The sequence below is a fragment of the Manis javanica genome, chromosome 4, assembly GCF_040802235.1.
Source record: "Manis javanica isolate MJ-LG chromosome 4, MJ_LKY, whole genome shotgun sequence".
Lineage (NCBI taxonomy): Eukaryota > Metazoa > Chordata > Mammalia > Pholidota > Manidae > Manis > Manis javanica.
This window is the reverse complement of record NC_133159.1, coordinates 40,710,736-40,733,403: the sequence shown is the minus strand read 5'-3', so window position 1 is coordinate 40,733,403 and position 22,668 is coordinate 40,710,736. Positions and strand designations below refer to the sequence as shown.

Genomic DNA, 22,668 nt, shown 5'->3' with positions numbered 1-22,668 from the left:
CCACCCCCACTTCCCCAGCACACCCTTTAGTTGAGAGGTCCTGGCTGTGGAGGAGCAAGGGAGTGGGAAGAAGAAAGGGAAGCTTTCTTGAGGCCGGCTTGTTCAGCCCTGTCACACAGGTGCCCAGGACAGAGGCAAGCCCCACACAAGCTCTGTCCTTGAGGTGCCCAGAGTCTGGGGAGAGAGCCGAGCCTCTGCTGATGTGTGTTCAGTATGGCCCATGCCTCAGTTACAGACATGCCCCCTGAGGAGGGAGCCCTGGATTCCCAGTGGCCCTCAAGGCATTTGTGGCCTTTTTCAGAAGGGTTAAGGGATTTGGGGGTAGAGAAGGGTATCTCAGCTGAGGGAGCAGCGTGGGCAAAGGCCTGGAGGAGGGATTTTCTTGAGAGTGCGTGTGGTTCCCTGTTGCCAAGGAATGTGACCTGATCATGGTGGGCAGGGCCTGCATTGTGCTGGGCCTCAGATTCAAGCATTACTTCTTGGGGTGCAGAAGCCAAAATGAGGGTGACGACCAGATAATGGGTCGGGGAGGGACAGGAGGTGGCAAGGTCAGTGAGGTCCAGGGAACAAGGATGGGGCAAGCCCAGGGTGGGCCTTGAGGATAGAAGACATCCCACAGACAGGACCTGGGCTCAGCCTGTGGGAGGAGAGGCAGAAGGCGAGACACAGGCCCTGGATGCCTGAGTACGGCCTCGGGTCAGCATGCTGCTGCCCCTTCTGAGTCTTCACGGCAACCTTGCTGCTGCCACCCCTACAGAATGGATGAGAAACTGAGGCTCAGATTTGGAAAATCCCTTAGGGCCACTCAACAGGAAGAAGAGGAGCTGGGATCCATAGTCTTTTGGGCAGCAGTGCTTTTGAAGGGTCAGACCTGGCTGACCCTCAGGGGCTGTTACCTCGGGAGAGCCCTTTCTCTTCTCTGGACCTCCATTTCCACCCAGGCAGGAGGGTGGCGGGCAGTTGACACAGAGCTGGCTACCTCTGATGTTCTAGGAGTTGGCACTCATGTACCTTCTCTCTGGCAGAACCAAGGACAGCATGTACCACTCATTGACATATGCCACCATCCTGGAGATGCAGGCCATGATGACCTTTGACCCTCAGGACATCCTGCTTGCTGGCAACATGATGAAGGAGGCTCAGATGCTGTGTCAGAGGTCAGGGCCAGGGGCCGGGCAGGGATGGAGGGTGATGAGGCCCGACTCTGTTACCTTGGCCTGCCGCAGTGCCTAAAATGCCATATTAGTGATGTTGCTTTTGGCTAAGAGGATGGGTTTCCCAAGCGCCTAGAGCTACTCCTGTCAGCACTGCCTCCAGAGCCTCATTGTCTGAGCCAGTCCCTGAGAGGCTTCCAGGAGCCAAGCCTGACAGGGAGAAGACAGATTCTGCCTGTGTTACATAAGCTCTTTGACCTTGGGCAAGTCCCTCTCTGGACTCAAATTTCCTTACCTGTAAAATGGGGATGACAGTCTATAAAATGCTGTGTTGTGGGGACCGAATGAAGACACCAATCACAATGCACAGTACCAGCTTGAATGAATGAAGAAATAGCCCTCACTGTCTGTGCACAGGTGGTCACTGACTCACGCCTGCCCCCAGCCAGGCCCTGGACACAGACAGTGATAACCCAGCATGATGTAGGGAAGCTCGTGGGGTCCTGGGGGTCTAGCCAGAGGGGCAGGAAAGGCTTCCTGGAGGAGGTGATGGCACAGCTGGGTCCTAAAGGGTAAATAGGAACTGGTTGGGACATAAAGAGGAGGGAAGAAGGCTCCACAAGAGGCACTGGCAGGGGAAAGGGTGTGAGGAAGCCAGGATTCAGGGGAGTTGCCAGTGTGTGTGTGGAGCCCTATAGAAGGGACAGGAGATGCAGTCCATGCCTGCGTGCTTACCCTCACTGAATGACTTGAGGTCCCCTTTTCTTTTTTAGGCACCGGAAGAAGTCCTCTGTAACAGATTCCTTTAGCAACCTGGTGCACCGACCCACTATGGACCAGTTCACAGAAGGTGTGCTGCCTGGGATGTCCCCTCAACCCCACTGACCCCAGGCAGCCCGGCTCCAGCCCAGGAAGGGGCAGGCAGGGGCAGAGGCCCTCACAGCCATCCCTCTGAGGGGCCCGGCCCTGGCTCAGCTGCTTAGACACAGATGGGTCAGACCCAGGGCCGCTTGAGGAGTGGCTCAGGTGAGGCGAGGGGTTGTGAGACTCGCTCACCTGACAGCATTACCTGCTGAGGACCTGGAAGTCGAGGAAAGAAAATGCTGTCACAAGGTCCTTGCTCTTCGCTACTCAGGCCAGGGTGGACTTAGGATTGTGTGTACAGTTAGGTTTACTGGTTTAATTACCATGGTGATCTCACACGCCCTGGAGAGGAGGGTGGTTTTGGAGGCTGACACACTGGAGTGAGATGGCTGAGAGCCGCTGATGGCATGGTCTGGGCTGCCAGGGCCTGTGTGGCGTCTCCCTGCTATGGCCACAGGTGGATGTCCTGGAGATGACAGCTGCCAGCTGTGAGCAGCCTGGGGCTCTTCAGTGCAGCAGCAAACAGCCTGCCCCACCTCAAGGGCCCGTGAAGGTCCAGCATGGAACAGTGCGTGTGACAGTCCCACTCCCTCCATCATACCTTCCGTGGCTCCCTGCTGCCACAGGGTCAATCTGCAGTCCTCTACCAGGGTTCAAGGCCTTTTGCAGCCAGACCTCCACCCCTCATCTTTCCCTGCCCCTAAATTTCTCCACATCACCCCATTTCAACCTTCTGTGCTCAAACACCTGAGTTATTTGGCTGGCCTGGGTCTCTGCCTGGAAGGCTCCTCCCACCATACCTTCCATTCTTTTTTCAGCTGAGCTGCCCTTTCTTCTGGAAGTCTCCCTGACTCCCTGGGCTCTGTAAGCTCTCCTGCCCTTAATTACTTGCATAGCCCAGGGCTTCCCTGGACCAGAATCTTTGTTGATCTGTTCAACCCAGCACCTTCTTGCCCAGCACTGTTGGGGAGGTTGGTACACAGCACCTGCAGAGGGTCCTGTACTGCCATTCTGGGTGGTGGGGAAGCTCATCTGGGGCAGTGGTGAGTGCCACGAAGGAGCCAGAGCCGGTTATTGATGGGGCAGGAGGGGGTGGGTGCTGACTCAGGCTCCCTTTGCCTTTTGGGAAGTGGGGGTGGGGAGGGTTTGGCCTAAGCCTCCTGCCAAGAGTTCCAGGAGGCCTCAGGGCTTTGATTTTCTCCCTGCAGAGGAAATCCATGCTGAGGTCTGCTATGCAGAGTGCTTGCTGCAGAGAGCAGCCCTGACCTTCCTACAGGTAGGAGCCCTCTATTGTACAAGCAGTCTGGGGATTTCACCCCCTCACCATATGCATCACCATGTCCCAGCCAGAAGGGTCTATAGCCACAATCAGCCCCTTTGTGGTTCAGGTGGGGACTAAGGCTCAGCACCATGAATGTCCCTTTATTTTGTTTATTCTGCTATCATACATAATAATTTAACAGACGCCGTGAACCTTCCACCCAAGTGGAGTACAGAGCTACAGAGCCCTCCTTGCCCTCTGGGCTCCTCCTCCCCCTCTCCCCTGCCTCCCTTTACAGGGGGAAACCACTACCTAGAGTTTTGTGTTTATCATCCCCTACCGTACTTTTAAAAAACAGTTTTCTCAGCTTGTTTCAATAGCATATTACATTTTAGTTGGCTTTGAGCTTCTTAAGGCCTCAAGCTGTCTGGGACATGCTTTCTTCACTCAGCCTTATGTGTAATAGTCCTTTCTATGAATATACCTGTTTCCTCGTCCTCTCTCCTGCTGAAAGACATTGGGATTGTTTCTGGTTGTTGGCTGCTTTGAACAGTGGTGCTAAGAACATTCTTGAAAGTGACATCAGCAGACCATGTCCATCCATTTCTCTTGGGTGAACACCCAGGATTGAAACTGCCAAGTGGGCTGTAGGTATTGGTGTTTTAAGTTACAAATGTGATAAATACTTGCTTGTTGTAAAAAAACACGAACAGTCCAAAAGTGAGCATCTCTCTTCCTTTTCCTATACTCCTTCCCTAGATGAGGCACTATTAACCCCTAAACCCCTAGGGGTGTCTCCTCCATGCCCTTTTCCAAGTACATAGTATGTGTACAAGCAAGGCTGGTAAATGGGGTCTGTGGTTAAGCCATGCATTTGGAGATTTTGTTTAGCAAGCAAGACCCTTATCTCAAGTCCCAGGGGTTGGGAGACCTGGTTTGGCTGACCTCTGACATCATCTCCCAGGGCCCCTCATGTGGCTGGGCCCAGGGAGGGTCAGTCTCAAGCCTGTGGCCACTCACCCAGGCCTGGCTCCTAGCATGTCTCCCTCCTGCAGGATGAGAACATGGTGAGCTTCATCAAGGGTGGCATCAAAGTTCGAAACAGCTACCAGACCTATAAGTAAGTGTGGCTGGCCTCGGGGGGCCAGGGGCCACAGAATCTATTGCCCTGTGCCCCTCAGGCTGTTCCGTCGGGGGAAGAGAGTGCTGGCTGGAGCCAGGAAGCCTAGACCTCAGGCAGATTTCTGTGCCCTCTCAGTTTTCTGGAATATTACACCTGTGGTTTCCGGGGTACATCTGTTCATTTGGTTCTGTTGAGTGCTTACTCTGTGCTGACCCTGAACTAGAGGAAACTAAGGCATAGATTCTGCACAAACAGCTGGGTCTCAAGGGATAGGGGCAAAGACACTCCTATACATATGTTAAGGCCCAGTCCAAATGTAGCTTTTCCCATGAAGCCTTCCTTGACCCCTCCAGGGCACAGGGATGTCCAAGCATACACATACCCCTCCCCAAGTTGGCAAAGGGCCTGGTCATTTCCCTGCCATCTCAGCACTGGGCCAGGCGTACGCCAGGTGTATGGATGAAAAAAATGAAGACTTAGTCCAAAACATTTTTACTCAACATGGTACCACAATCCTTATCTACAATTCCAAAATCTAAAAAACCCTGAAGGCCAGTTTTCCCCCCTAAGTTTTACGTTAAAACTCATTTTCCGTTAACAGTTGAATTGACTTGAGATTATTTATCATCTTTATTTTCTCCATTTAACATAACTATTTCCTTGTAGAGATACTGAGAATTTGATTTCAAGGTATTGCTGGGGTATATAACCCTCCATGTAGCATTAGGCACCACCTTACCTTGTGGATCTGTGCTGGGTATGTGTTAGAGAAAGCAGACTGTATCTTGGCCCCCCGGCCTCCCCACCAGCTGCCAGATGATGTTTCCAAAGCACGAACCTTGTCAGCCCACCCCCTGCCAACCCTCAAGGCTCTCTTGCTCTTGGAATAAAGGCCTGGGTCATTGCTGAATCGTTCCTGGGAGCTCCCCCGTCCTCCTGGCCTCATCTCCCTCCCACCCTTAAAGGAGGGGATTCATAGTTAGCAGTTTTGCCACCATGAGACATTTGGCGATATCTGGAGCTCAGGTTGCCACAGCTCAGGGGAGACTGTTCCTGGCATCTAGTGGTTGGAGGTCAGGGATGCTGCTAAACATCCCTCACCCGAACAAAGAATTATCCAGCCTAAGATGTCAGTAGTGCAAAGGTCAAGAAACTGTTCTAGACAGAATGCAGAGCACTGACAAAAGCCTAGATGTTAGACAAGGCAGGTGCACTAGGGTAGAGATGGCTGAAATTCAGGGGCATGAGTGTGTTAATACAGGGGAAGATGCAGTTAGAAATTGCTCAAATATCAGCTCTGGATTGCCAGAACTGTTGTAAATCTGTCACCAGGGCATTCTGGTATCAGCTGGGAGCTGGGGGCAACATGGGGCCCAGATGGACTGGGACCCAGCGCCCAGGGTGAGGCTGTAACGGGACTCTGCACCCCCCTGCAGGGAGCTGGACAGCCTGGTGCAGTCCTCACAATACTGCAAGGGAGAGAACCACAGGCACTTTGAAGGAGGGGTGAAGCTCGGTGTGGGAGCCTTCAACCTGGTGAGCGGGGCCCTCACTTCCCTGCTGTACACATGGGCTGTGCTGGGCAGCTGGGCCAGCCCCAAACCTAGCAATAAAGCAGACATTGCCAGCCTGGGGGGCTCACAGCTGGGGTCGGGTGGCGGTATAGTTTCTTCCTGAGTCATACTGAAGCTTGAAGTCTACCATGTTGGCAGCATGTATAGCTCCAGAAATGGACAAACATAATAAGTCAAAGCCTTTTCCACCCTGGAGAGCTAGTGTTTCAACACTGACCCATGGCAGGGAAGGAGTCAGGCCTGGAAACTGCTCATGACCCACAGGGAACAGAGAGCCAGGACCCCTTCCTGGGGGAGCCGGGGAGCGTTTCACGGAGGGGGTAGTATTTGAACTGGATGGAGAAGGATCTGTAGGCAGAGGAAGTTTTCCAGGCAGAGGGAACAGTGTGAGCCAAGGCAGGGAGGGTCAGATGAGCAGTGCCTGCTCCTAGGAGGAGGAGCTGCTTCCAGACAATTTAAATGTCTGGTCCTGGGTGGGCAAGGACCCATCTGAGAGTGTGTGTGTGTGGTGGGGGGCAGCTCTCTCCTCTAGGGAGAGCCTGTTCTAAGAGCAGGCCTTGGGGCAGGAGTCCCTCCTCCACTCCAGGTTCCAGGTCATGGCTGGACTGTCCTGGGTTCAAGTAGCTCCAACTTGGAGGAGCTGTGGGGCCTTGGACATGTCCTGTCACTTAACTGCACCTCTGCTTCTGCACCTGTCACAAGGGTCAGTACATGTCATCCCTTCTTTGCAGTGCTGTTCTGAGGATCAAGTGCAGTGACAGCACCTGTGCAAAGTAGGGATCCAGTGTTATGGCAGTAAGAATGGCTACTGCTAGTGCAGGCCTCATTGCACACTTCACGTGATCCACCTGCACAGCACCCCTGTGGCAGAGAGAGGAGCTGGTATTTTTTCCATTTTACAGATGAGGAAACTGAGGCACAGAATGGCTATATAATTTGCCTAGCTGTGAGTAGTGAGACTAGGATTTAGACAGTCCTCTCCCAGTTGTCCTGCTATAGTGCCTGTCTGTCTGAGGAAGCTGGCTTTCCAGGAAATGCAGTGCCTCCCTGTGGGCATTCTGAGAGAAGGCCTGTACCCCAGGTCTGTCCCGGACTCTGGGGGCTTGGGGAGTTGGAGGGGCAATCTTTGCCCCTCCATGTACCCACCCACCTCTGTTCCTGCAGACCCTGTCCATGCTTCCCACTAGGATCCTGCGGCTGTTGGAGTTTGTGGGGTTTTCAGGAAACAAGGTAACCACCTGACTTTTGGGGTTCAGGTCGGGAGTTGGATGGACAGGGGGAGGCTGAGGGGCTGTGGGGCCAGAGTGCCAGCCCTGGCTCAGTCCCCTTAGTGTATGGCCCTGCACAGGGCCCAAACCTCTCTGGGCCTCAGTCTCCTCTCCAGTCAGTGAGGTCAGTGATTCCCTGCCAACCCCCTCCCAGGGTAGAGAGACTCTAGGGTAAGGTTGGGTGTGAAGAGCACCCTGTTCAGTGGCCTGGGGTCATGCTTTGTGAGCCTGACAGGTGTCAGAAATCTAATCCTTCTTCCTTTGAGCAAATTTTTTCCCCTGGGACCATTTTCTGGTCTGGGTGATGCCCAAGGGAAGCCCTGCTATGCATCAGGCCTTGAGGGCAGAAACCAGGACTCAGGCACCCCCAGATGCTCTGCTGAGGGCAGGAACATGAGGGCCAGGTAGCAGGTGGGGAAGGCTCCATGGTGGAGGAGGCCTGGTGCAGTACAAGGAGCACTGACATGGAAGCCTAGGTCAGCCCAGCTTCATCCCTTTCTCCCTGTGACTCTGAGCAAGTCCCACCTTATTTTGGTCCTCTTTTCAGTAAGACAAAGGGCTTTTTTTTAGTGTTTATGAAACCTGGACTTTCTCTGACCCTTCTTGATTTTTGCTTTGTCCACAAACCTTTATATTATTATTTTTGTATTATTTTTCTCCAAAGTGGCTCATTTTTTACTTACATTTACTCATTGCAACAGAGGAAACCCTTGTTATTTGGCACAGTAAGAACAAAATCATAATAAATATTATAAGAACCAAGCAGTCTCTCAAAAGCTAGATGACGAGGTCTGCCAAGGCCATTTCTCTCTGGGAGAGGAGCTTAGAGCTAAGAGTGACTCTGAGCACACACCAGCCCTGAGGCTTTCTCCTGGTCACAGTCAGGAGGGCAGACGGGGCGCCGAGAAGGGAAGCCTCTCAAACTTGGGGCTCTGTGCCTCATGCTTGTCCACAGACCTCTAAATCCCATGGCCCAGGAAACACTGGCCAGAGGCTCTGAAGGCCCCTTGCAGTGTTCTCTTCAGAAGGTACTTGGCTCATGAGTAGGATTTTAGGATGATGACAGGAGAAGAGCATGAGGAAGGTCGGGAGGTGGGGCAGGTGGCCAGCCTGGCCAGGGAGAGGGTGGCAAGGCCAGAGCGGAGAAACCCCAGCACCAACCGGCTTCATCTTTATTCTGAAGGCAAGGGAGCTGTGGAGGTTTCAGGCAGGGGTGAGGCAGTCAGATTTGTATGCTAGAAAGAACAAGAACACCCTGGAGGACAGAGGGGCAGAGACCACAGTCAGGGACACAGGTGGGCCTCTTGCCCCTCCCCACCCCACCCCAGGCACTGGAGACTTCTCCAGGAAGCCTTCCCAGACTACAGGCCTTGTGGCCCCATCTGTGCTACAAGCCTGTGCTTAAGATTATCCACCTCCTTGTTCCTCTTCCCCAACCAGACCTGGACGCTCGGCGCCTCAGTGCCCACCACTGGCTGAGCAGCTGAGCCAGGGGCGGAAGGGGGAAGGGGCTGCTGAGGTGGTGAGGCACATCTGGCCCCGAGGGCTTTGCCCTGGCCTTGGCAGCCGTGTCCCCTGCCCTCAGGAAGGCAGCTGAGGCACAGAGAGGGGCAGCCACCTGCTTGGGGTTGCACAGCCTGTGAGCAGTTGACTAGGCCCCCAGGGCTGCAGACTTGGAGCCCAGTGCTCTCCTGCCCCTGCCCCCACAGCATGGGCCTCACAGCTGACTCCCAGGGTCCTGGCTCAGTGGCCTGGGGAGCTTGGGCCTTGCTTGCCTCAGCCTGTCCCCCTTTGCTCCGCAGGACTATGGGCTGCTGCAGCTGGAGGAGGGTGCGTCGGGGCACAGCTTCCGCGCCGTGCTCTGTGTCATGCTGCTGCTCTGCTATCACACCTTCCTCATCTTTGTGCTGGGTAGGTGCGCCTCTGGCTGAGGCCTGGAGCCTGGGGGTTTGGCTGGCTCTGAGGGCAGGGGGGCGCAAGGGCAAGAGGCTGCAGACCCTGCCAGGCGTCTGGGACTGGGAATGGGGCACCTAACCCAGAAACCATGGAGCTGCGTCAACTGTGCTGGGCCTGGACTGTTAACCTTTCCCTTCCTCACAGGAAGACCAGGTTCCAGCCCAGTTTTCTTATCTGTGAAGTGGGGATGATCATGCCCACTGTGGAGAGGTGTGAGGACCCTGTAGGCAGGCCCTTGGGGTTCTGGGCACAGTCTTGGGGATATGGGCTCTTAGTTCTGAGCCGTGTGGTGTTCCAGGGGCAAGAACTGCCCTTATTTAATCCTCCTGTTACCCTGGATATAGAAGATTATCATCCCCATTTCACAGAGGGGGACACGAGGCACTGAGAAGCCCCCAGTAGCTTGCTGGGTCACAAGAGCCAACGGTGGTGACACGTGGTGTTGTCCCTACATCCTTTAGGCACTGGGAACGTCAACATTGAGGAGGCAGAGAAGCTCTTGAAGCCCTACCTGAAGCGATACCCCAAGGTGAGCCCCTCTCCTGCCGGAGACCCCCAGCCCGCATGTGCCCTGTGGGCCCACACAGACAGGGATCCACGCGTGTGTCGTTACAGGGTGCCATCTTCCTGTTCTTTGCGGGACGGATTGAAGCCATTAAAGGCAATGTTGATGCAGTGAGTAATGGGGGTCCAGGCCAGTGCCAGAGGTGCTCCAGAGTCTCCCAGGCCAGCAGGAGGACAGGCACACAGACACACTCAGGGATGGCAGATTGGGAGAGGCAGGGAGAGGGCAGGGCGGGAGAGGCACTTCTGACTGGGACAGCCTGGGAAGAGGAGGGAGGCAGCAGCGTTTGTGGTGAGCAGGACTGGGCAGGCAGATGCTGGACTCCTGGAGAGGGAGGCCCCTGAGTCAGGCAGGGAGGTGGAAAGCCTGGCTCGCTGGGGTCATGAAGTGGTGGTGCCAGGGGGTGAGGCTGGCTCCTGATGGCCTGGCTAAGGAGTCTGGGCTCCATAGGTGGGAGGGAGCCATCAGAAGGGTTAGACGGGAGGATACTGGTGCTAGCAGAATCTGCAGCACTAAGCCAGGGCCTAGGACACATTCCACAACGTGGAGTTCCTGGATGTCCATCGGGCCCTGGCCGTGACTCCTCGGGCAGCAGGACAGGGCCTCAGGTCCAGGTCAGTTTGTAGGAGCCTCTGGAAGCTTTAGAGTTTGCTCTGAGGCATAGCCATTATTATGCTGCTTTAATATTAACACATTCCATTGCCTGTTATCCCTCCATGTAATTCTGCCCCATCCTCTTGGTTTGTGCTGAAAGACTAGACTAGAGGGACAGTAACTGGGCCCAAGGTCACGTGTGACTTAGTGGGCAGAACCAGGACTGGAGGCCAGAGCCCCTGTGTCCAGTGGCCTCCCTGCCCCCAGCCTGGTACAGGGCCGGACCACTGTGAGCAGGAGGGGCCGGGCCTGTGGGTGCAGAGGGGTCTGGGGTCTGGGAACGGGGCACCTGCCCGGCTGACCCACGGTACCCACAGGCCGTGCGGCGCTTCGAGGAGTGCTGCGAGGCCCAGCAGCACTGGAGGCAGTTCCACCACATGTGCTACTGGGAGCTGATGTGGTGCTCCACCTACAAGGGCCAGTGGAAGGCGGCCTACTTCTATGCCGACTTGCTCAGCAAGGAGAACTCCTGGTCCAAGGTAGGCAGGCATCTGTGTCCGGGCACTGGGCGATCAGGCCAACCCAGGCGAGGCAGGAGCCACAGGCTGGGGGCCAAACCCTAACTCAGCTGGAATGGAAACAAAACCATAAATGCTGGGAGGACTCATGGTCAGAAGGGACCACATACCCTGAGGAGCTATAATGTGTTGGTCAAGATTTTGAGTCACAGGGACGGAAGATGGTTCTCATGGTCTAGGTGAGCTGCACGTAGGACTTTGTTGGGGCGGAGAAGGTCTACTTCTGCCACCCAGTGTGGTGGCCACCAGCCCCTTGTTCACACTGAGCACTAGAAATGTGCTACTGCAATTGGAAAACCAGATGTTTTAGTTGTATTTCATTTAATTAATTCAAATTGTAATTTAAAAATCACATGGGGCTAGTGGCCACAGTATTGAATTATGGGGACCCAAAACATAAAAGGTTCATCAGTTCATATAACTGAAAATTCTAGGCCCATCTGAGTTCAGGCAGGGCTGGAGCCAGGAATTTGGATTCAGTCATCTGGGCTTGGCTTTTCTGTCTGTGACTGTGCTCTCCTCCTGGACATCTTTGTTGTGCAGGCAGGTGGCTTCCACGTGACTGGCACAGTGGGCTACCCCTAACACACATCTGTCCTTTCACTGTGACCAAAGTCCCACAACAGAACGCCACTGGTCTGGCACAGATCACTTGTCAATGCCTGGAAACAGGGGTGGGAAGACTCCTCATGAATTGGGAGTGGAAGAGGGCTGGTTCCCCAGAGGAAAAATGAGGTGATGTCCTTGAAAGAAGCCTTGGGCACTAGGGGGGAGCATTAAAGAAATGGACATATGGACAAAGCAAAGCAAAACAGATACTCGCCATAGATGGAAACTTTCATCATCACGGTAAGTGATGAAATAAGTGTTAGCCATTATCACAGGAATGACAGCACAGAATTCTGAACCAGGAGTCTGAGAATCATCTAGATCATCAGAAAGCATCTAATCTGATATTGGCAAATACATAGCACATATGTCTCAATGACCTTAATCCCTATTTCTCACTACCCTCCCCAACTCTACATGGAAGCGCATTCTCAGTGGAAGGGAATTCTCCAGGTGGGGGTAGGCTCTCCCCGAGCTCTCTCTATGTGCCCAGAACTTGCCATTTCCTCCGCACCACACCCGGTGAGGTAGAAGTTATCTCCACTGGGGCTGAGAGAGGGTATGTGAGCTTCCCGCCCACATAGCTGGCACTGCCAGACATAGGATTTGAGGACAGCTGGTGTGACTCAAAGGCCACAGCTTTCCCGAGGAGGCCCTCCCGAGGAGGCCCTCCTGAGGAGGCCTGCTTGCCCTGAGACCACCCCCTGCTGAAGCTGCTTCCTCAAGCCTAGGCCCTGTGGGCACAGCATTCATTCCTCAACACCGACCTCTCCCAAGAAGGACACAGTCTCAGGGAGCCTTTTTGGACTAAAGTGACCTAGAAGCCGTCCTGTGGAGTAACGCAGTGGCGGGGTTCCTTACCTGGGGAAGAGGAGGCCTTGGGTGACCAGAGAGCTGCTGTGCTGTGAGGAACAGGGAGGGCCAGGCCTCCCAGGTGTCAAGAAGTCTGGCTGTGAATCAGCTCTGCTCCCAGCTCATTCTCTAGCTGGCTGTGTGACTTTGGGTGGTCAGACCCCCTCTCTGCCATGCTTTCCTCAGAAGGGTTTCCTGTGCAAGTGAGGGTTTCGGCACCCTGAGTTCTGGGCCTCATTCATTCCTAATCTCTAGCTCTTGGCTGCCACAGAGTTCACTAGAGTCCACCAACTTCCACCTCTGGGTCTTGGCCTGTGACCACTGCTGTACATGCGAGCCCCTCTGCTCAGCACCCCTCTGCTCAGCACCCCTCTGCTGGACTCTGCCCAGCCAGCTCTGTGCAGCCTTCACATTCCCCCAGTGCTTGTCCCTTCAGGGAAGGCTTCTGGATGAGGAGACAGCTGACCTGAGTCCTGAGTGGAGGAACTGGGGTGGCAGAGTGGAGGAAGTAGAAGGATAGCCAGGAGGACAGCAAGGGTGAAGGCCCAGAAGCTAGGGCGCTGCTGCGAGGTCCTGGGTCACCAGGTGAGGGGCTGTGGGTGGGAGTACAGGGGTCTTCAGAGGGACCTTCTCCATCCAAGCCACCCACTGTAAGCTTGAGGACGATGACTATCTGACTGCACAGACCGTGGTAGAGCAATCCAGCAAAATAAATGTGCGGAACCAATGGTCAAACATGACCTGGGGAGACAGGTCGCCCATCGGAGGTGGGGGCTGCTGTTTCCCATCAGTGTGGCCCCATAATGTCCTTGAGAACTTGGATGATCACAGGTCTCACAACCCCAGGTCACTGCCAGAGGGACAGCTCAGGCCTGGGGTGAGTTCAGGGAGTGATTGGGAAGGAATGGCAGAAAAGCAGCCAGAAAAGCAGGTCGTGGAGGGCCTTGAGTGGCTGAGCTTTAGTCCGACAGTGGGGAGCCCTTGACACTTGTAGCTTAGATTTGTGCCTTAAGAAACCCTGCCTGCAGTTGCTGGGCACCTCTACAAGCCAGGCCCTGTTCTAGGCTGACATACAACAGAGCAAAGACCCACATCTCAAGGCTCATATTCCTGTGGGAAGAGAGAGAAGAAAAACAAAAACACATACAGTATATGTCAAGTTCCTGTAGTGCCCTAAAGAAAAACCAGGCCAGGTAAGGATGCAGGTGTGAAGGGAGGGGCTCTTTTGTGCAGGGTGCTCAGGGAAGTCTGTCTGAGAATATGCCAGAATGAGGGGAGGGAGCAAGGCATGTGGATTTCTTAACAAAGAGCATTCTATGCAGAGGGCACTGTAGACGCCAGGGCCAGGGCAGGAGGCAGCTGAAGCTGAGAGCCTTGGATGTGTTCTGAAAACAGCCCAAGGCGAGTGTGACTAGAGTGATGTGAGTGAGGAGAAGCAGCAGGAGAGGAAATGGGGAAACTGGATACAGTTTCAGGCCATGACGGCGGGGGGCGGGGGGGGGGGGTTGGATTTTATCCTGATCATGAAGGGCTATATCATGAGGGGAGTTCCGGCAGGGACGGACATGGCCTGACTTAAAATGATGAGAGTGGTGATGTTGTGGACAGTGGCTGGCAGGGGACTGGAGTGGGAGCAGGGAGACGGGTTAGGAAACCATGTAGACTAGGACAGCAGGACATCCCAGGTGGCCTGGAGCAGGGAGACGGTGTGGAGGCTTGTGCAGTAACTGAGGTGGGCAGTAGGGCAAGGCCAGTGGGATTCCAGAGCTAGATAGAAAGTAAACTCATGATGAGGATGGGGTCACTCTGTGCCAGGGAGGGGAGGAGGCAATGAAGACACCAGGAAGTTAAAGATGGGATGGGGCACAGGTTTCCCCAAGGGGAGAGTCTTCCCATCACATCCCACAAGACCAGCTTTTCTCCATTTTGTTCAGGGCCGACTGAGGGCAGAGTGGAGTCAGGAGGAGCCCTGGGCTTCAGCAAAGGAGTGGCTGCCGGGTGAAGGCTGCTTTCTGCCTTCTCCGGAGACTAGGCTCCAGGATGCCTTGCTCCCTCCCCTCCAGCACCCGACCTTGCTTTCTGGGATCCAGGGAGTAGCTCCTCCCAGCAGCCCCCAGTTGCAGGAGCTGTGGTTCAAGACCTGGCCACTGGAGGGCAGCGCCCCAGCCAGGCCCCTCTGGTGCAGGACTTCTGGGGAACCGGCACAGCTTTCCGGATGGATCCCTGGTGTTGGGGTTGGGGTTGGGGTGGGGTCTCTGCACAGCTGCATCTTCCCTGTCTGGAGGTTAATCCAGTAGGCAAGGGGCTGTTGACCCACACAAACCTGGGGTCACTCCCAGCTCTGCCCTAGCAGGTCTGTGGTCCCAGGAAGCAGAGGTGGGGTACAGATTCTTTGCTGGCACTGTCTTTGGGATCAAGTGAGGTGATGTATGTAAAGTGCCTGACCACATAGTAAGGCAATCCCACCGAGAGACCCTGAACTGAGGCCTGACCTGGAGCCCTGCTCCCTCTGCTGGCCTCACTCCTTTATACACCCCATGCTTCATGCTGCCCATTGCAGCCTGTTTACGTGCATCTCTGCCCTGCCCCTGCTTTGCTCTGGCTGTCCCCCTTGCCCAGAAGGTCCTTCCTCAGGTCTCTGTGAATCTTCAAGGGGCCAATCTGAAGTAGTTGCTTCCAAGAAGCCCTTGCTCCCTGTTTTTGTGTCTCCAGCCCCACTTCATCCCTGCCCTGTGCACCTACTAGCTTCCTCTCTCTGCTTCGGGGTGAGAGGGCAGCTGTTTGGATGTGGGCCTGTCCTGGAGTTGACTCCCAGCTCAGGACCTCACTCTCAGTTTCTTCCTGGGTGTTGGGGATGATGTTAGCTGCTAGGCTGGGCCTTAGTGAGGTCCCAATGAGGAATTTGTGCCAGTCTGGGGTGGTGATTGGAGGACCAGTTGCTCACACCTGCCTGTTACTCTCTCTCACACAGGCCACTTACATCTATATGAAGGCCGCCTACCTCAGCATGTTTGGGAAGGAGGACTACAAGCCATTTGGGGATGATGAAGTAGAGTTGTTTAGGTGGGTCCTACCCTTGCACCCCCATTGTAGGCCTCAGCCAGGGTCTACCCAAAGCCACCCTGAGCTGTGGGTACCAAGGAGGGAGGTGGTGGCCTTGTCATCTGCCTTTGCCTTGAGCTCCCTGACCCTCCCTGGATTTGCCCCACATGCCTGTTATTCCCTCCCATCACCACCACCTCCTGCTGCTTGTTAGAGTCTTTGAATCTTTCCAGAGGTTTCTTTCACGAAAGTGGTTTTGGCAACCTCCTTTTCTCTTTCATCTGGCCAGTAGGATAGATGTGGACACTGAAGTCCAGAGAGGTCTCTCTGCTGAGTTAACCTGACACAACTCAGAGAACACAGTAGAGAGCCAGACTTGGAATCAAATAAACAGGATTAAATCCAGCCTCTGGTATTTCTTAGCTCTCACCTTGAACAATTGCAGTCTATAAAATGGAAATAACATCCTCTGCCGCAGGATTTTTTGCGAATCAAACAGAGAATATATTTAAAGAGCCTGGCAAAGGTTCTGGAGGCAATGAGCAGGATGGCTGTTTTTCTTCTAACCTGTAACTGCTGTATTTGCCTCCTGTGAAGGGTCTAGAGCAGGGCTTAGCCTTAGCAGGCTGAGGATGGAGCCTGAGGCTCTCCCCCCGGTTGTGGTGCGGGTTGGCCCCAACTTGCACACCTGGAAGTGGCAGTAACCCAAGCTGCCTAGGCTGTACTGTCACAGGCACAGACTGTTCATCATGCACTGAGTGCCTCCATTTCTCCACCTTGTAGAACTCTTCCAGGCAGCCTGTGATGGTAGGTATTTGTGGGAGAGGAAGGATAATTTTACCTCTACCTTTCTAGGTTCTTGGTTGAGACCTCCATAATAAAAGATAAATAGGAGAAAAACAAACTGCAGTTTAACAACACGTACACCTCCTGTGTACACAGAGAGACCCAGGAAAACTGAGTGACTCTGAAATGGCCAAGCCATCACCTTAAATACCATCTCTAGCTAGAAAGAAGATGGCAGGAAAGCGGGGGGATAGAGCCAGCTATGGGAGGTTTTCAAGCAAAGGATGGTGAAGGAGGGTATGGTCGTTATGCAGATTTAAGTCTCTGCCTTATCCCTTGATAAAAGTTGCTAGGGATTCAGCCATCATCCTCTTCCTGGTACAGAGAGGGAGACACCCTTACAAATGGAGATTTGCCTTATAAAAGGAAGTGTCTCTTACAAAAGGGTAACTTCTACTAGGTCTTCAGAGCTTTTCTTGTGTCTGATGCTCTTACAAATAATCAGCCTAAAATAACCTTTATGCAAGAGGTATATTTTGGGGTGACAAATTCTGCTCCCCTTCTTTTCATTATCTTCATTTTAGAGATGAGCAAGCGGAGGCCCAGAGAGGTCCCACAGTGAATAAGCAGAGGAGGGGTCTAGCAGAGTACCTCACAACTAGGTCCAGCTATTGGCTGGTGCCAGCCTGCTCTGGCCTGAGGGTCACAGCCACACCCTAAAACTGGCAGAAACTGGAGGGTGGGATGGAGCTAGGCCAGTGAGGCCCCAGGTGTGGAGGCTTGTCTAGCTTCATACTACACTGTACTCGGCCCTTGGAAATAGCTGAGGAGGCCACAGTTCCCATGGCAAGAGTTTAAGTTTTGAGCTGTGTGGTCTTGGGCAGGTCCCTCCCCTTCTCAGGGTATTAGTGTCCCCTGTGAAACCGGGGCCTGCATCCCACTGGGCCCTCGTGAAATGGGGCCTGGAAGTGGAGGAGAAACAACTAGAGGGCAGAGCAGGCCTGGTGCCTTTATGGACATTCTCACCACTGCCAGCTGGCATGGAAGAAGCCCCTTGCTAGCCCCCGGAAGTGGTCAGGTCTCAGGGCAGGGCCTGTGAAATGAGGCCACAGCCACAGGCTCTAAGTCAAAACTCTCATCATACAGATGGGGAACAGGCCCAGACAGGGGCCAAGCAGTGGCTGGGCAGGCTGGGGACTCTCAGTCCTCACTAGCTTCTTCTCACCCTCCTCCACACCCTGCTCATCTCTTTCTCAGAGCTGTACCAGGCCTGAAGCTCAAGATTGCTGGGAAATCTCTACCCACGGAGAAGTTTGCCATCCGGAAGTCCAGACGCTACCTCTCCCCCAAGCCCATCTCATTGCCAATCCCTGCTCTGGTGGGTAGGAGAGTGTTGACTGGCCCTGAGCTCCAGTTTGGGATTGTGGGAACTAGTTGAGGGCCTAGAGTACAGCCACTGCTCCAGGGGAAACAGTTGAGGGAGAAAGACCTTCATGCCTCAGGGGCCTGGAGAAGATTTCATAATTTGCCTGGGACTGGTGGAGAGGAACACAGATAGATGAGCCTGAGCCAGCCCCTGACTCTGAGAAAGTATTAGTCTACTGGTGGTAGGGGTGGGGAGACAGGTGAGCAGGCTTCAGATATTTCCAGGCAGAAAGAGTGGCCCTTCTAGACAGCTCGACGCCCCTGTCCCCAGGCAGAGGTATCAGTCAGCTGTTTGTGTTCCTACCTCTCTGTTTCAGTCTTGTCACATGATCATAATTGTTGTTTACACTATTCACCTCACTGACCCAAGTTTTTCCGAGTTCTGGGACCATGTCACATTCAGCTCTGAAATAACAACACTAGCAATAATAGCTGATATTGTTATGAGACTTGCTACACCCATTTGCTTATTTGCCTATTTGATTCTCACAACGGGCCTCTAAGTAGGGCAGGTGCTAGCCCCATTTTGCAGGTGGGGGTAATCAGGCCTAATAGATAACTAGAAAGAAAAAAGTAGAAGATAAACTATCTAGTAAGTAGATAAAATAAGCTGTCCAGGTCACATAGCTAGTGAGTTAGAAAGTCAGAAATTGAACTCGGGCAGTCTGGTTCCAGAACCCATAATCTGAACCGCTGTTAGGATGCTTAATTCCATGCATGAAGTGAGCAGGCATCAGGGAAGGTTCCAGTTTGTTGGGAATCCTTGTTGTTATTCAAACAATAGCGCAGCTGGAAAAGCAGAAAGGGCACTGCTTCAGAGACCTTTTCTGGTCCTGTTTTACTATTTCCCAATTTTGTGACCTTGGATAAGGTCTCCTTTCCTTAATACAAAGTGGGAGTAATATGTATCTTGCCCATTTCATAGACCAGTAATGAGAATCATCTGATAAAATGTGCTAAACAATTTATAAATAAAAAATTTCAATATTAATATGGAGTGTATTTAAAGCTTGTATCCTGAAAACCTCAACAAATTTTGAAATATTTTATAGTTTAAAATATACAGTAAAGCTATTATCGTCAAATTTAAGGAGTTGTGTATGTTGTAAGGAACTGCAAGGGAAGCAACTATACCAAAAATTTAGGGAAGAATTTCCCAAACCAACCTGAAAAATGCTATTTATGCATAAGATGATTTCTATGATTAAGTATATTTGGGCAAGACCTGCCTAAACAAAGTTTATATACTGCAGACCTCCTTGGAGCCTGTATATGCTAATCTGCATGAGAAGTCTTCAAGAATTGTGAAGATGCAGCTTTTCCCTCACTTATTTGGCCACAGAACTTTTTTAACAGAACATTCATTAACTTGGGACCAATTAATAACTTGAGAAATACTGGTCTAAACTTAAATGCCCTTCCTAGAACATAATCACAAGAGCCATAACAATATAATGTCTTTCTACAACTTTATGTATATAAATCACCTTCACATCCATTACCTGGTTTGATAGTCTAGGAAATGTAATCTAAGCTAACAGAATTATTATGAATGAAAATTTAATTTAGTATTCTGAGCTTTTAAAAAAGGAATCAGGGTATGTTTCCTAGTTCTCATGATGGAAACCTAAGCTTTGGGGGAGTACGAGAGAAGATGAGTCTTAAACTCTGTTAGAGACCCTCGAGTGCCTGAGTAAATTATGATTCCCCCAATATAGGAGGAGGCCCTGCCAGCTGGAGCAGGGAGGAGGACTTTCTGGAGAGTGTGGGCATGGCCTGGTCCTCAAAAGATGGGAAGAGTTTAGACAAAGAGTGGAAGAGAGCATAATAGTGAATTCATGAGCAGAAAAGTAGCTGAAAACAATTCGTGGTTATTAACAGTGGGGGTGAGTGGGGATATGATCAATCTTAAATCCTCACTGGGGTAAGGCAAGGTCTTACTAATATATAAGTGATAAGGCTCCCCCTACAACCCCTTCAAGCCAAAGTGTCGTAGGCTGGGCTGGGACTTGTCATGGAAGATTAGAGTTAGAAATGCCTTTAGTGATCCTCTGATTTGAGCTGCCCATTTTACAGATGAGGAAACTGAGGCCCCACTAGGGAGGAAACCTGGGACTGACTTGCTCCCCTGCCTTCAGGAAATGATGTACATTTGGAATGGCTACGCTGTGATTGGGAAGCAGAAGGAACTCACAGATGGGATACTTGAGATTATCACCAAGGCTGAAGAGATGCTGGAAAAGGACCCAGGTAACTACCCCAAGGCCTTGAACCTGCCAGGCTGGGTCAGAGCACAGGTCTTTACAGTTGAAGCTTCCCACTACCAAAAATGTCCTTCCTCACCTCTCTAGCCTGGTAATTGTCCTTTGCCTTTCTAGATGGAGCTTTAATGGCAGCTCCTCCAAGGTACCCCAGGTAGGGCCAGGGCCTCTGGGCTCCCTTCAGTCAGTCCTGCTCTCACCATGTTGTCACCGTCTCAGTATAGTATCTGTCTTTGCTTCCCAGATGTGTGGGCTCCCTGAGGACAGGGAGCATGTGTGACTCGCTTGTGTGTCCCCAGGGCCCAGCACAGAGTAGGGGCTCCATGAGTAACTGTTGCAGGAATGAACAGGCCCGTCTTCTCCCCTTATTCCCGTTTTCAGAGAATGAGTACTCAGTGGATGATGAGTGCTTGGTGAAGCTGCTGAAAGGTCTGTGTCTGAAATACCTGGGCCGTGTCCAGGAAGCCGAGGAGAACTTCAGGAGCATCTCTGCCAAGTAAGTGCTTCTGTGGCCACTCACGCTCCAGATGGTCTGCTCTGGGCCCTGGCCTCCTGGGGAGACTTTTCAGGGCTGCTTCTTCCTCAGGCATTCCAGTGCCTGAGCCTAGCCCTCCCCCACTCACTGCCCATGAACTAGTGCCTACTCTGTGCCAGGATTCTTGCCCAGGAACAGGTAATTCAGACCTGTCCTCCAGGGCCACCAGATCCCCCCACTACAGGAGCCCATCCACACTGAGTTTCTTGTGAATGGTGCCCCTGGTGTTTGTAATTCAGCAACTCTGTCCTGGCCCTCGGGAAATGCAAATGTTACAGAAAAACAGCGACAGGGGACTCCGGGCTGTGGTGGGGGAAAGCAGAGAGGATAGCATTGAGAAAAGGCTGTCCAAGAATGCCATATAAACCGGAAGTTTATCAGGCAGAGAAAGCAAGACAGGAGGAATTTTAAGTGGAGTTGCTATAGCATGTGCAAATCCCTGGACTCAGGACCTAAGGTTGAGGTGACAGTGATTAGGTCTTTCCCTGCCCGAGTGAAGTTATAGAGGAAAGGCTTACAGATGAAATAAGGGGGGTGGGCCTAGACTGAGAAGGGCCTCAGTATTTGCTTACAAGGTTAAACTTTATCCTGAAGACAGAAAAAAGACAGTAAGGATACCAGGCAGAGCAGAACTGGGTTTTAAAGGGATGTCTGTGGGTAGCCTGGAGGTTGGGTCAGAGAGGCCAGATTGGAGACAGGAGACTCCCCAGCTTAATAAACCATTCAACCTGGAAAAGGGGAGTTAGGAACAGAGGTAGGGATGGGCTAGGACATGGCATGAGTCACTGGTTGTCAGGGAGGTGGTGCAGAGGACTGGAAGGCTAAATCCAGTCCTAAATCTTTCCAGGGACAGGTAATAGGAACCTTCCCACACTGGAAATCAGATGAGGAAACGCCACATGGGGGAATGGGTTGGGGCCCCCAGTTCAGGGGAAGGCTTGGGAGGAGGGGCCTGAAGCACATCTCAAGGACAGAGCCTGTAGACCATGTCTTCCTCTGTCCGGCAGTGAAAAGAAGATTAAATATGACCACTACTTGATCCCAAATGCCCTGCTGGAGCTGGCCCTGCTGTTTATGGAGCAAGGCAGAAATGAAGAAGCTGTCAAACTCTTGGAAACTGCCAAGTAAGGCTTGGTTAGCCTTGGTCTGTCCTTTGTTGCCCCTGAGCTCAGGAGCTCCAGGGGCCCAGGCAGCAGGAGGGAGGTCCCAGCAAGGGGAGTAAGGCATGCCTTCCAGAGGCTGGGTCTGTGTCTCTGGGGACCCAGCTCTCACGCGATGTGGGGAGGCTTCTTCCTCAACTTATCAATGAGGAATTGGAATCCCAGAAGCCAGGAGTTACCCAGGGTCACACCTCAAGCCAGGTGCAGGGCAGGTGTGAAGACCCAGGTCTCCTGCTTTCCAGCCCGTGGATCTACCTCTTAAAACTTCCTCAACTTGGGGACAGCAGAACCAAGCGTGGCTACAGAGGGCATGGTACCAGGGTAAGAGGGCACTCCTTTTCTGCTAGGCCCTATTGGTCAGGGCCCAACTCTCTATTTAGAAAGAGAGAGGGATTTAAGCCTTTAAAAAATCTTTCTTGACTGGTGGACTCCCACAGCTCAGACTCAAGGAAGAGCATTTCTTGGAGTGGCCTCAGGTGTTTGATTCTTTGGTCTCTTCTAGGCAAAACTATAAGAATTACTCCATGGAGTCAAGGACACATTTTCGAATTCAGGCAGCCATACTCCAAGCCAAGTCTTCCCTAGAAAATGGCAGCAGATCCATGGTCTCGCCAGTGTCCTTGTAGTTTTGTGATGTGTTCCTGGGCTAGAAGAAAGACAGCTGAACAGAGCTCCTGCAAACATTTCAAGAAGATCCCCTTTCCCCCTACCCTGCCTTTGGGGTCCACCGGTGCTCCAGTGGGATGGCACGACACGGGTGTCCCTGCAGACGTGAAGCCGGTATTTCTACCAGTGTGGCCAAGGACCTTTGTCAAGGGCACAGCAGGTGGAGCCCTCTGCCTGCCCTGTCACATGTACGGGTACTTGTTTTTCACTGTGATGTTTAAGAGAATGTATGAACAGTTTACATTTTCCTTAGAAATACACTGATGGGATCATAGTTGGGTTAAAAAGAAAACCCACCAACCACCTGTAAATCTTCCTTTAGCCTATGTGGATCTGGAGGTAAATCTATATGGTGTTAAAGTCCAAATGCTTTTCAAACTTCAGCAAGGTCTCAG

The 22,668-nt window shown here is 52.6% G+C and overlaps 1 protein-coding gene across 16 annotated transcripts in view; it reads left to right on the top strand.

Moving 5' to 3' along the window:
* Positions 1 to 22,467, top strand: part of TTC39A (tetratricopeptide repeat domain 39A) — a 46,990-nt gene extending 24,523 nt beyond the window's left edge. For 7 of the 16 annotated variants that reach the window (XM_037021829.2, XM_073233912.1, XM_073233911.1 and 4 more), the window contains 16 exons: positions 1,026 to 1,157; positions 1,928 to 2,004; positions 3,227 to 3,294; positions 4,335 to 4,399; positions 5,839 to 5,938; positions 7,141 to 7,206; positions 9,047 to 9,155; positions 9,662 to 9,729; positions 9,816 to 9,875; positions 10,737 to 10,898; positions 15,370 to 15,461; positions 17,484 to 17,604; positions 19,790 to 19,901; positions 20,294 to 20,408; positions 21,455 to 21,571; positions 22,110 to 22,467. In XM_037021829.2, coding sequence (XP_036877724.1) covers positions 1,026 to 1,157; positions 1,928 to 2,004; positions 3,227 to 3,294; positions 4,335 to 4,399; positions 5,839 to 5,938; positions 7,141 to 7,206; positions 9,047 to 9,155; positions 9,662 to 9,729; positions 9,816 to 9,875; positions 10,737 to 10,898; positions 15,370 to 15,461; positions 17,484 to 17,604; positions 19,790 to 19,901; positions 20,294 to 20,408; positions 21,455 to 21,571; positions 22,110 to 22,233 — 1,588 coding nt within the window. In that variant the 3' untranslated portion in view covers positions 22,234 to 22,467. Of the gene's footprint in view, positions 1 to 1,025; positions 1,158 to 1,927; positions 2,005 to 2,531; positions 2,587 to 3,226; positions 3,295 to 4,334; positions 4,400 to 5,838; positions 5,939 to 7,140; positions 7,207 to 9,046; positions 9,156 to 9,661; positions 9,730 to 9,815; positions 9,876 to 10,736; positions 10,899 to 12,045; positions 12,984 to 15,369; positions 15,462 to 17,483; positions 17,605 to 19,727; positions 19,902 to 20,293; positions 20,409 to 21,454; positions 21,572 to 22,109 lie in introns of those variants that run through there. The other 9 variants (XM_073233908.1, XM_037021827.2, XM_073233913.1 and 6 more) reach the window with 9 other exon arrangements.
* Positions 22,468 to 22,668: the final 201 nt, after the last annotated feature.